The 12,651-nt window shown below is 49.2% G+C and overlaps 1 protein-coding gene across 1 annotated transcript; it reads right to left on the bottom strand.

Moving 5' to 3' along the window:
* Positions 1–7,519: 7,519 nt before the first annotated feature.
* Positions 7,520–11,773, bottom strand: LOC127195923 (H-2 class II histocompatibility antigen, E-K alpha chain). The gene is made up of 4 exons (XM_051153558.1): positions 11,637–11,773; positions 9,213–9,458; positions 8,452–8,733; positions 7,520–7,689 (listed from the first exon to the last, which is right to left on the bottom strand). Exons 1-4 carry the CDS (start codon positions 11,716–11,718, stop codon positions 7,529–7,531), a joined length of 771 nt encoding a protein of 256 aa, XP_051009515.1. The 5' UTR covers positions 11,719–11,773; the 3' UTR covers positions 7,520–7,528.
* Positions 11,774–12,651: the final 878 nt, after the last annotated feature.

The following is a 12,651-nucleotide window of genomic DNA, read 5'->3' as shown; positions in this document are numbered from 1 at the left end:
AGCTGACAGAACTTTCCCAGGACCTGGCTCCTCCTGGCTCCGTGCTCCCTGATGGCTGCCCAGACCGTGTCCTGTCCTGCCGTTTATCTGTGAGGCTGTCCTGTGACAGGATTCCTTATCACATGTTCCACAAACAATGTTTTGAGGACAAGTTACAGAAAACAGAAAGCAATGGTTACGTCCCCACAGCATGGCTCTCCTTTAGTCACATGTGAGGTGATACGTGTGCTGAGTTCAGGAGTTCTCTGTGTGTGTGTAAGTGAAACAGCATGCTCTCCACTGTAATTACTCACGTAGCCCTGGCTACCCTGTACACCCTGCTGGCCTCGAACCCACAGAGATCCACCTGCCTCTGTCTCCGGAGTGCTGGGATTAAAGCGTGTGCCTCCACGCCCAGCTGGCTTAAACTTTTTTTATTAACTTGTTTATTTACACCCTTATCCCAGCTTCCCTCCATCCTGTTTCCAGTCCCTCCCCGCCCCTCCCCCATCTGCCCTTCCCCCCTTCTCCCGTGGATATCAACCATCCCTGGCCCATCAGGTTGTAGTGGGTCTAGGCGCATCCTCTCCTACTGAGGCCAGAGGAGGCAGCCCAGTTAGGGGAGAGGGATCCACAGACAGGCAGTGCAGTCAGGGGTCCCAGTGAAGACCCAGCTGCACAGCTGTTACATGTGTGCAGAGGGCCTAGGTCAGTCCACGCATGCTCTCTGGCTGGCAGTTCCGTCTCTGTGAGCCCCTATGGGCCCAGGGTAGTTGATTCTGTAGGTTTTCCTGTGGTGTCCTTGACCCCTCTGGCTCCTACAGTCCTTCCTCCTGACCCCTCCACGATCCCCCAAGCTCCGCCTACTGTCTGGCTGTGGGTCTCTGTGTCTGTCCCCATCAGTTGCTGGGTGAAGCCTCTCAAGGACGGTTACGCTAGGCTCCTGTCACAGCACAGCAGAATATCAGGAACAGTGTCGCGAGGGCTCCCTCTCATGCGTGGGTCTCAGGCTGGACCAGTCATTGTTGGCCACTCCCTCAATTTCTGCTCCATCTTTACCCCTGCACATCTTGTAGGCAGGACACATTGTGTCTAATATTTTGTGGCTGGGTTGCTGTCCAATCCGTCCATGAAGGTCCCGCCTGGCTACAGGAGATGGCTGACTCAGGCTCCACGTCCCCATTGCTAGCAGTCTTAGCTGGGGTCACTCTCATGGATTCCTGGGAGTTTCCATCACCCTGGGTTTCTAGCTCCTCCAGGGATGGCCCCTCCATTCCACTAATTTCTCCCAGTACTCTCTCCCACTGTCCTCCCCGCAGCTGGTCCCACACACCCCCATCCGCCCCAATGTCTAATCTGTCTCCTCTGCTCTGTGAGATTCAAGCGCCCTGCCTTGTGCCCTCCTTGTTACTTGGCTTCTTTGGGTCTGTGGCGTGTAGCATGGTTACCCTGCACTTTATGGCTAATGTCCACTTATAAGTAAGTACATGCCATGTGTGTCTTTATGGGTCGGGTTACCTCCCTCAGGATGATCTTTTCTAGTTCCTTCCATCTGCCTGCAAGTTTCCTGGTGTACTATGTTTTTTCCATCCAGTCTTCAGTTGAGGGACACTTAGGTTGTTTCCAGCTTCTGACTATTATAAATAAAGCTGCTAGCTGGGCATGGTGGCACATACCTGTAACCTCAGCACTCCAGAAGGCAGAGGCAGGCGGCTCTCTGCCTGGACGTAGTTGAGCAAGTATCTTTGGGATAGGATGGACTGTCTGTTATGTTTATACCCAGAAGTGGTGTCGCTGGGTCTTGAGGTAGATTGATTGCCAGTTTGCTGACAAACTGCCAAATTGATTTTCAAAGAGACTGCGCAAACCACTCCCACCAGCAATCGAGGGGTGTCCCCTCGCTCCACACCCTCACCAGCATGAGTGTGCTTGGGGTTCTGATCTTAGCCATTCTGTCAGGTGAAAGATGGAATCTCAGAGTCATTTTTATTTGTGTTTCTCCAGTGGCTAATGATCTTGTCCATTTGGGATTCCTCTGTTGAGAGTTCTGTGTTTACATTTGTGCCCCATTTCTTAATTGGATTCTTTGGTTTGTTGATGTCTGGCTTTTTTTAGTTCTTTATGCATTTCGGAAATAATCTGTCTGCCAGATGTGGGGCTGGTGAGAATCAACGCCGTTCTGACAGTTCCCTTTGCTCTACAGAAGCTTTCAGGGTCACGAAGTCCCATTTGTTAACTGTTGATCTTAGAGCCTGCACTACTGGTGTTCTGTTCAGGAAGTCATCTCCTGAGGCAACACATTCAAGGCTCTCCTATCTCTCTTTCTCTTCTCCCAGGTTCGGTGTATCTGGTTACGCTGAGGTCCTTAATCCACTTGGACTTGAACTTTGTGCAGAGTGATAAGTGTGTGTGTGTGTTTGCCATCTTCTTCATTTGTTGAAGATGCTTTCTTCTGTTTCATAATTTTGGCTTCTTTATAAAAAACCAGGTATCCATGGGTGTGTAGATTTATATCTGGGTCTTTGATTTGATTCCATTGATGAAGCTGTCTGCTTTTATGCCAATGCCGTGAGGTTTTTCTTACTATAGCTCTGTAGCAGGGTGGTGATACATCCAGATGTCCCTCTATTGTGCAGGATTGTTTAGCTGTCCTAGGCTTTTGCTTTTCCATACGAAGTTGAGGATTGCTCTTTCAAGAGCAATAATTCTGTAAAGAATTAGTGATGGAAGAGATAGGGAGGGCGGGACTGGGAGGAGACAAGGGAGGGAGGGGGCTTGGGTCAGGATGGAAGTAATAATAATAAAATTAAATAATTAATTAAAGAGTTGTTGACAAAGATTTTTATGGTGGTTTTGTTGCATCTGCGGATTGTTTTTGGTAAGATGGCCATTTTTACTATGTTAATTCTACCAATCCAAGATCATGGGAGAACTTTCCATTTCCTGGTATCTTCTTCAATTTCTTTCATCAAAGACTTAGAGTCATTGCTGTGCAGTTCTTTCACTTGCTTGGTTAGAGTCACCCCAAGATAATTTATATCCTTCGTGACTATTGTGAAGGGTGATGTTTCCCTAACTTCTTTCTCAGCCTGTTTGCCATTTGTATACAGGAGAACTGCTTTTTTTCCCTAATTAATCTTCTGTGCAGCCACTTTGCTGAAGGTGTTTACCAGTTCTGGTGTTTCCTCGTAGGATTTGGGGGGTCACATACGAATACCACCCTATCATCTGCGAATAGGGGTGCTTTGACTTCTTCCTCTCCAATTTGCATCCCCTTTATCTGTTTCTCATTGGTTCCCCTGGGACTTCAAGTGCTATACTGAGCAGCTATGGAGAGAGTGGGCAGCCTTGTCTCGTTCCTGATTTTAGTGGAATTGCTTCAAGTTTCTTTCCATTTAATTTGATGTCGCCTTTCGGCCTGTTATAAATTGCTTTTATTATGTTTAGATCTGTCCCTTGCAGCCCTGATTTCTACAAGACTTTTTATCATGTTGGATTTTGTCAAAGGCTTTTTTTTTAGCATCTGATGAAATGATTGTGTGTGTTTTTTCCTTTCAGTTTGTTTATATGGTGGATTAAATTGACAGCTTTTCACATGGCGAACCAGCCTACATCTCCTGGATGAAGCCGACTTGATCACGGTGGGCTGGCTTAAACTTTTAATTAAAAAAATTTAAAGACAGTTTCTAATCACCCAATCAACAATATAGATTGACATGAGTGTGATAATAAAGTATACAACGGGAAACAGGCCAAAAGAGTAATCAGCTCTTTCTTGCTTATCTTGGGGCTCAGTTGCTGGAAAGAGACACCATGACCACAGCAGCCCTTATAAGGGAAAACATTTCACTGGGGCTGGCTTACAGTTCAGAGATTTACTCTGTTATCACCATGGCGGGAATCATGGTGGAGTGCGGGCAGACATGGTGCAGGAGAAGGAGCTGAGAGTTTTACATCCAGATCGGCAGGCAGCAGAAGTGGCCTGAGCATCTGAGCCTTCAAAGCTAGCTCCCTGTCACACACTTTCTCCAAAAAGGCCACGCCCACTCCAAATGGCCACGCCTGCTCCAAACGGCCACGCCTCCTAATAACTTGTGTTCCCTGTGATCCTATTGGGCCATTTTCTTCCAAAGCACCACACTGCTAATCACCACAGAAGTCATGATCTAGAAACTGTCTGGATGAGGTCAGAGAGGACTTGAGAATCGGTTCAAACGTTGGACATCTGTCCTCCGTGGACATGCACAGAGCAAGACGCTGAGTGTCAGTTTCACTCAGATTTGGAGAGTTAGTTTCAGAAGTAAATCCGAGAAGCGAGCCCTCAGCTCAGAAGTCTATTTCAGTGTTGTGACTGCTGCGGGGAATTTACACAGAGGACTCCTTATTTTAGGACAAATTCGAGATCTCCGTTGTGCATATCTTAAGCTTTATCATGTATTATTTACATAAATTAGATTTTCTGGTAGGAATTTGATAAGCTGAGAGTGATTGTCAGTTGTGTTTAACACAAGTCGACAGCTTCACTTTTCCCCCCGCAGTAATTTCCCTATGTGATAAAAACCTCACAGTTTACATGTGGAGTTTAAATACAGCTTAATGATTCCCCAGATGGCTAAACGGAGATCAGGAACAGATACAAACCAGCAAGTGAAAAACATGAATAAGACTTGCTCTGATTTCTCAGAGCAGTTTCCTATTTGCAGAGCAGTTTGGAGCGAATGTCTTGGATGCTTTCAGTCTCGCCGTCCCCCAGGCTGCTCCCCCATGGAGCAGTGTTCATTTTCCCCAGTGATGTTTTACAGTTTTCCAGACCAAAGTCTTCCCATGTGTTGTTAGTGCTGTCTGAACAGTCGGCGTTTGGGCCTCCGGTACACATAAAACTGAAATGGCATGTGCATGTGTGTGCAGACGCGAAGTTTTCTTCTCACCAGCCTGCAGAAAATATCTGGCATTTTTAAATACTATTGTTCAAAGTATTATCTGCTTGCCTGTTTTCATTTGTTTCTGGCACAATTTTATTTACAGTGACTTTGTACCCTTCATTATTAAATTTCTTATTAATACTATGCATTTGTCTGGCTTGTTCGTTTCTTCCTAGGTACCTGGTAAGGCCCAGAGGAGCTGATAGCAATGATGTGTCCTTTTGTTGTTGATGATGATGATGGTTTTGCCACTTTTCCACTGCCCGGTACCATAATACTCTAGATACCAAGTGGGAACATTTTGAATTTTCTGTCCCTGACGTGAAAAGTAGGAAAGCTGCTTTTTATTACAGATAAAGAAATCAGCTCTTTAAAAAAAGAAAGAAAGAAAGAAAGAAAAGAAAAAAGAAAAAGAGAAAGAAAAAAACAGTTTTAAGAGCAAGAGCTAAATTCTACCACAATTTATTTAAATGAGTCTATCTGGGTTGTCAAGTGTTTTATTTTGTTTTCTTTTATGTCTCTCAATTAATGTGAATTGCATGAACTGACTCTTAAATGTTGAAACACTCTGGCCTTTCTATGTAAGTTTTAATAATATCGCTGGATTTAAGTCTCTGATGTTCTCTGGACGGCTCGGTGCCTGCACTCCCCACATCCACTCTCTCTGCTCTCTTGACTGAGGATTGTAAGACGTTTATGTTTCTGCCCTGACTTTACTGCAGATATGGCCAGAGTCTGAAATTGTGAACAGATAAACTCCATCTTGCACCAGTTGCTTTCCAGAGTGTTTGTCGCAATAACAGAAATGGAACCCGGTGGACCAGACCAGGCAGCAGAGCCCTGGGGCTGGGACCTGCTCACCTACTTCTGCGGCCAGACTCACCACCTCACCCCAGCCCTGGCCCTCAGCGTCTCCTGGCCACGTCCTGCAGTGGGGCCGCTGACCAGACCAGCGTCTGTACGTGCGGATCTCCTCAGCTTGCTCTCAGCTCTCCCCACAGCTGCCCGCCTATGTCTTTCTCACTGTTATCCAAGGCCAGGCCCTCAGATTTGAGACTTCTTCTCCTGACGATATGCATAAAGGCCATCTCAGGAGCCAAAGACTGACTCTCAATCTCTCCTTTTAAAAAATGTATTTGGGGAGTTCACACCTGAGTGCACTGTATTTGTGTATCACATCATTTTCACACTCCCCTCCCCTCCAGCTTCTCCTGTCATCCCCCTGCCAGCTTCTCACACTTCTAGAATTCATGACTTACATACACACTCACATACACTTAACACTCACACACTCACACACTCACACACTCACATACATTAACATTCACACTCACACACTTGCACACACTTGCACATAAATATGCTCACACTCACACACACTCACACACATTTGTACACCCACACACACCCCCACACACTCATATACACTACTCCCATTAATGTTTTCCATCTCTGCATGCTGAATCTCTTAAAACATCCTTTGGGAGGGGAAAGGTCACACTCACCCTCAGGCCCCCCCTCCAGCTCCCCCACAGACCCCCCCACAACCCTGAGTCCGCTGTACAGCAGTCCCGCTCTGTGGTCTACCAGATGGACAAGTCTTCAAGCAACAGCAGGTGCTTAAAGCCCTAGCGAGCTTGGGTTTCTGATCCACCCCAGAGCCTGTGAAAGGTCCTCGGCATTCAGACGTGGAGGAAGCACACACGTTCCTCGGGCCCCCTCCTCTCCACCAAGAACTGGCTCAGACACGGAAACCACTTCACAACCCATCCAAGATGTTTATTATTTGTATAAAAACACAGAGTTTGGGGAAATGGCAAGCCTTAAGTGGACAGAAGATGCCCCCGCGCTCAGAAAGTTCCACGGCAGAGGAAGAACTCTGTGACGGTCATCACAGGGGAATTGCATGGTGACCAAAAATGATGGGAAAAGGAAACCAGATACAGAAAGGAGACAGCCAGAGAACCCGCTGTCATCCTTGAGGCTTAAGGCTGGAGGTGGCAGAAGACGCGATCTCCACTGAAGCGAGCAACTGAGAGAGGGGTGGCCTCAGACGCTGTCACACCGAGTTTCTTCGTTGAGCTTTTACTGAAGACATCACCTGTGGTGGGACACACAGTCACCAGGAGTTCAGGATAAGTTTTGAGAGTGCCTCAGTTTCCCTCCTGGACCCTCCTGGTCATTTGACACTGGAGAAGTCCGTAAATGTTGATCCCACCATGAACTGAAAACCCTGTTTTGCCTCACCTCTTCCTGGATCCCTTTAGAAGCCTCTCTCAGGCAAAAGCATCAGGAGACTTCCGGTTGGTGCCGTGGGCCCACGAGCCTAACTCCAAAGGCTTCATTCAGCCTCGGGAGCCTTGGCTGCCGCCTTGGGACAAGCCGGGGCCTGACACTAACTTCCCCAAGTCACAAGGACGCAGCTGAAGAAAACTTCCAACACCCAAAATGTGGCCCAGGAACACCCGTAGAATGGACCACCGACCCTGAAGGTTTGGGGTACCATCTGGTGCCAAGGCTTGCTTAAGAGGCACAGCTTTTCCCAGCCCTTTCTCTTAAAGGCACCACACACCCCTCCTCCTGCCTCCTTCCAGCAGACAGTCGCGCCAGACCCACCTCTGGGCAGCTCACAGGGCTCCTTGGCGGCGGTCTGCAGTGTTGTTGCGTTTTTTCATGCCCTTGATGATGAGGACGACCCCGGCGACGATGCCCACGAGACCCACGAGCAACCCGAGAGCGCACATCACATTCTCTTTAGTTTCTGGGAGGGGGGTTTGCTCTTCAAACTCTGTTGGGGGAGGGGGGAAATAAAGCAGAGGGGATGCCAGTTTCTGTGGTAGAAATAGCATTGTAAGAAAGACACCCGGGTGATACGACTTTCTCACGTACTCTGGTGCCTCACATTTGACCATGTCCCCTGGAGGGGGAGACCTGGTGGCACTCAGAGGAAGGACAGCAAGTAGCCAAGAAGAGACTTGATACCCTATGAGAATGTATAGGGGGACGTAATCCCCCTCAGGAACAGTCATAGGGGAGGGGAATAATGGGAAAATGGGGGGGGAGGAATGGGAGGATACAAGGGATGCGATAAACATTGAGATGTAACAAGAATAAATTAATTTAAAAAAAAGAAAAAGAAAAAAAGAAAGACACCCGGGGCTGGAGAGGTGCTCAGTGGTTAGAGCACTGGCTGCTCTTGCAGAGGACCTGGGTTTAATCCCCAGCGCCATGTCACAACTGTCCATAGCTCCAGTTGCAGGGTTTCTGACGCCCTTTTCCAGTCTACAGGGGCACTAGGCATTTGCACCGTGCACACGGACATGCGCAGGCAACACACACACACACGTATGTTTTTTTTTTTTTTTCAAAAGTGGAAGACCCTGGTGAGAGAATAGAGGTGTATAAACCTCGATCAGTGTTAAACACTGAACTCTGTTAGTTTGTGGTGCTGGGAACTGAACTTGAGGCCCCAGGCCTGTGAGGTGTGTTCCCACCCGTGTGCTGTGAGCGCTCAGGGTCCAGACTCCAGCATCGCAGCAGGACACCTTACCCCAGTGCTTGAGCAGAGATTCCTCCAGGCCCCAGTGGTCCACCTTGCAGTCGTAGTAATCTTCTGTGGAGGGCAGGAAGGTCAGATAGTGGAATTTGCGGAAGAGGTGGTCATTCCTCGGGAGGAACACAGTCTCTGACATGCCTTCGGTGACAGGCTGTCCATTCCGAAGCCAGGTGACGTTGACCGCGGGAGGGGAGAACTTGTCGATGAAGCAGATGAGGATGTTGGGCTCCCCCAGGCTCACTGGGCTTCTGGAGAGCACGGTCACCTCTGGGGGTACTGTGGGGGACATGGCATGAATTAGCTCTCATCCCCTCAGCGTGTTCCTCTCCTCCCATGCAGGCCTGTGGTGCAGCTCTGCCTCATGACTCTAAACCTGTGCCTCAAGGAGCTGTCATGCCATCCAATTTCCAGATCTGACATTTTGGAGCCACTATTGAGGTCTGGGATTCCCAGCTACCCACCCACTCCCACCCCCACCCCACCCCAGTTCCTAACTTCCCCTGTGTAGACTTGGGGCTATGACATCATGAATGATAGTGGAGAAATAAAGCCAAGACTCCAACAACAGAAGAAGAAGAAAAAAAGGCGCAGACTCCTGAAATCCCGGGGCCTCTGGCCTAAGAATTGGGTTTGCTGTGCTGAGCAAGCTTAGGTCTCAGAAGGGAAAGCCACAGCACCCTGAGATGATTTGCATCTTTTTTAAAGCTGTGAGTTCCCGCATCTGGGAGGACGGGATGCGGAGGACAGGCGAGTACCGTTAGGGTTTGCAGTGTTGTTGGAACGCTGTCTCATGATTTTCAGGTTAGCTTTGTCCACAGCTATATTGGCCAATGCACCCTGAGCCTCAAAGCTGGCGAACTGCCCAAATTCTTCCAGTCTCCAGATGGTCTGTGACTTTTCAAGGTCCACATGGAAAATCTCGTCACCGTCAAAGTCAAACATAAACTCTCCTTTCTCGTCCGGGGAAAGATAGAACTCCGCCTGGATGATGGTGTGTTCCGCTGAAAAGAAAGGAAAGGAAATTAGGGAGGGAAATGGAGGAGGGGGAGGATGAAGAATCCACCTGCGTTTGGGCAGGCGGTGATGGACGACCACTGGGGCAAAGAGAATAGCTTAGGAGGGGGAGGGGGTCAGGGAAGGGACACAGTCTGGGTGATGGACATCCCGACATCCGTACTGAGCCAAGCAGGGAGATGAGAAAGAAGGGAACCCTCAGCATAGCCGTCTTTGTTAACGCACTAAGTCAAATTAGTGTTGTCCACACGTATGAGGGTATGGTGTTACTCACTGGAGCATGACCCGCCCACCAGTGGCCACACCCAACACACATACCAAAGGAAAACTAACTTTCAGCAGGCATCAACTGTCAACAGTCCCTGAGCCAGGGTCAGGAGCCCCGCCCCCGTCCCTCAGGCAAGGCTCCTCAGCTAGGATGAGGACCACAAGAGTCCCGCCCCCGCCAGTGCTGCGTTGTTTTAACTGGCCTGTGACGGTCTTGTGCAGTAAGCACAGCCGCTGACGTTATGTGTGCAGCACGGCAGCCCTGCCCATCCCCTGCCTCTCACATTAGTCCCGCCCTGACTTCTGCAATGTTGCTTGAGCCTTGGCGGAGAGGCTGAGTTTTGAGTGGGTATTTAGTAACTTCACGGCTTTAGAAATCTAGAGGCCCTTGCTTGGTGCATCGGTCTCTGCAGGGTCTCCTGGGTCCAGATTTGTTGGCTCTGTTGGTCTCCTTGTAGAGCTCCTGTCCCCTCCAGGTCTTTCTGTCCCCAAACTCTTCCATAACACTCCCTGCATTCCACCCCAAAGTTTGCCTGTGCATCTCGGTGCCTGCTAAGGAGCATGCCCGGGAGGACCTAGACCCTCGGCTCAGATGTGGTCCATAGGCAGCACAGTCTCCTTGTGGGTTCCATAATATGGGGAGCAGGGGGCTGCCTCTGACATGGACTCTGGCCCCCACATATTGATCACTTCCCCCTGGCAGAGCTGCCTTGCCAGGCCACAGAGGAAGAGGATGCAGGCAGCCCAAGGGTCAGATGATAAGGGAGGAGGGCTCCCCCTTTCTGAGGACTATGGGAGGAGGTGGAGGGAGGAGGATGAGACAGGGAGGAGACGAGGGAGGGGGGCTACAGTCAGGATGTAAAGTGAATAAATTTTTTTTAAATTTTAAAGAAAGAAAAATAAATAAAATAAAATGGAATATTTAAAAAAAGAAAGAAAGAAAAGAAATCTAGAGCCTGTGGCTAGCAGAGCAGCCATGCATAAGAAGCCCCCGCGCTCCTGTTGTATGGCGTTAAGTCGCTTAGGTCAGCACACAGCAGCTTCTCCATCTCCTGACACTGTACTCTCTGAAGCCAGGGGCGCTGTCTGAAAGGATGGATGAGGAGGTCTGGAGCCAAGTACAGTCGTGACACCAGACATCTTTACCTACCCTGTGATCTGAGCAGATCACAGTCTACCTCACCTGTGAGTTTCCAGTCACAGCTCTGCTGTGAGTCCCGCTCTACCAGGGTCGGCCTGAGACAAGCGCTTTCCCAGCACCTCATCAGGCCCCTAACAACACTGCTAACATTTTGTGGTCAGAAACCTGCTTTCACCAGGAAGGAAGGAAGGAGGGAAGGAAGGAGGGAAGGAAGGAGGGAAGGACCTGACCCTCAGAGACAGAAGTGGAGCCTGAGGTGTCCAGACTAAGACCGGGACCTTGCAATGCTACAGAGCACTAAACGCGCTCCAAGGCTACCTCTGTGAGAAGGGGCGCCCCTGGGGTGACCTGGAAACTTGACCTTTATGTAGCCAGTGCTTAGACTGTGGCTGCGTTTGTGGGACATAGTTAGTCTGTTATGATTGACGAGGAGAACAAGCAACGTGGAGGGGGTGAGGAGACCATTGCTTCTCTGGAAAGCTGCTTTCCCAGAGCCCCACAGTTGGGCCTCTGCTGAGACCGCGGTCCTCGTCAGCACCTCAGTTCCTCTTGCCCAACTAAGCCTGACTCGGTTTACTTTGGAAGGAAGAACCCCCACACACACACACACACTATAACTGCTTCACGACCTCCACACTTAGGCTTACGCGGTGCCTTACTTTTTAGTCCACACACTGTTTTCTGTTTGCCCACCGTTCATTTTCTCCGAAGCCTCCTGCAGTCCCGTGTCCCTGACTCTGCTTTTATCACCTCTTACCTTTGATAGCCCGTGCCCTCTGGGAGCTCATCAGGACAGCCGCGAAGAAAAGTCTTAACACCACGACTCCGGCTGTGGCCATTTTCTTCCTGGGTGTTTGGTGGGCTCAGAAGAGATCGCAGACTGAGGCAGAAGTAACAAATGCTCTGTGAGATTAAAATCTAAAGTTGTAGCCAATCAGAAAAATGCTTCAGGCTGACACATCTGTTGCTAAGGGAAGGATTCTTGCAAATAGGTCCCATACAACTGACTACACTACTTAATATCAAATTCCCCACTTAACGTTTCAAGAAGTAATTTTCTTCAAGAAGAAATTTCCCCATTTATTCAAAAAACAAAGTATTTAAACAAACTGAACAGCAATAACAACAAAACAATTCAAGAGTTATGGGATGTTGGTCAAATACGCGCTCCTTTACCCCAATCTAAGTTCTGTCTGAAACACACTAGTGAAGGTAGAATAAATAAAAAATCGCTAATGTGAAAATGTGTATTGTACCTGCTTGTGATGGCTGGAAAGACTTCTTGTTTTGTTTTGTTTGTTTTTCGAGGCAGGGTTTCTCTGTGTAGCCTTGGCCATCCTAGACTCACTTTGTAGACTAGGCTGGCCTCGAACTCGCAGCGATCTGCCTGCCTATGCCTCCCGAGTGCTGGGGTTAAAGGCGTGCGCCACCACGCCCGGCGGGAAGACTGCTTTTACAGGACGTGGAATCAGGGTCAACTCGACCCAAGATTCCAGGACCACTGGCTTCCTTTGCTTTCTGAGAACCCTTGGAAACAACCTGAGTCCCAAGGACCCACAGACTACAGAGAGGTGGACGCTAGGTCTGGAAAACGGGCAGCGAACTCTGTAAGCAATGGACTCATGGACTGTACAGGGTCCCTCCTCCTGTTTCCGTCATGGCCTGGAGAGGACACTAGGCAGGCTGTGACCTGAGGGTGAAGCCTCGGTTGAGTGTGGAGGTCACCGCTAAGGAATGGTGGGCACAGCTTACTCCGCCGGGAACAGTAAAGC

The sequence above is a fragment of the Acomys russatus genome, chromosome 11 (assembly GCF_903995435.1).
Source record: "Acomys russatus chromosome 11, mAcoRus1.1, whole genome shotgun sequence".
Classification (NCBI taxonomy): Eukaryota; Metazoa; Chordata; class Mammalia; order Rodentia; family Muridae; genus Acomys; species Acomys russatus.
Note: the sequence above shows the minus strand (reverse complement) of the source record. Positions and strands in the feature narration are given on the sequence as shown.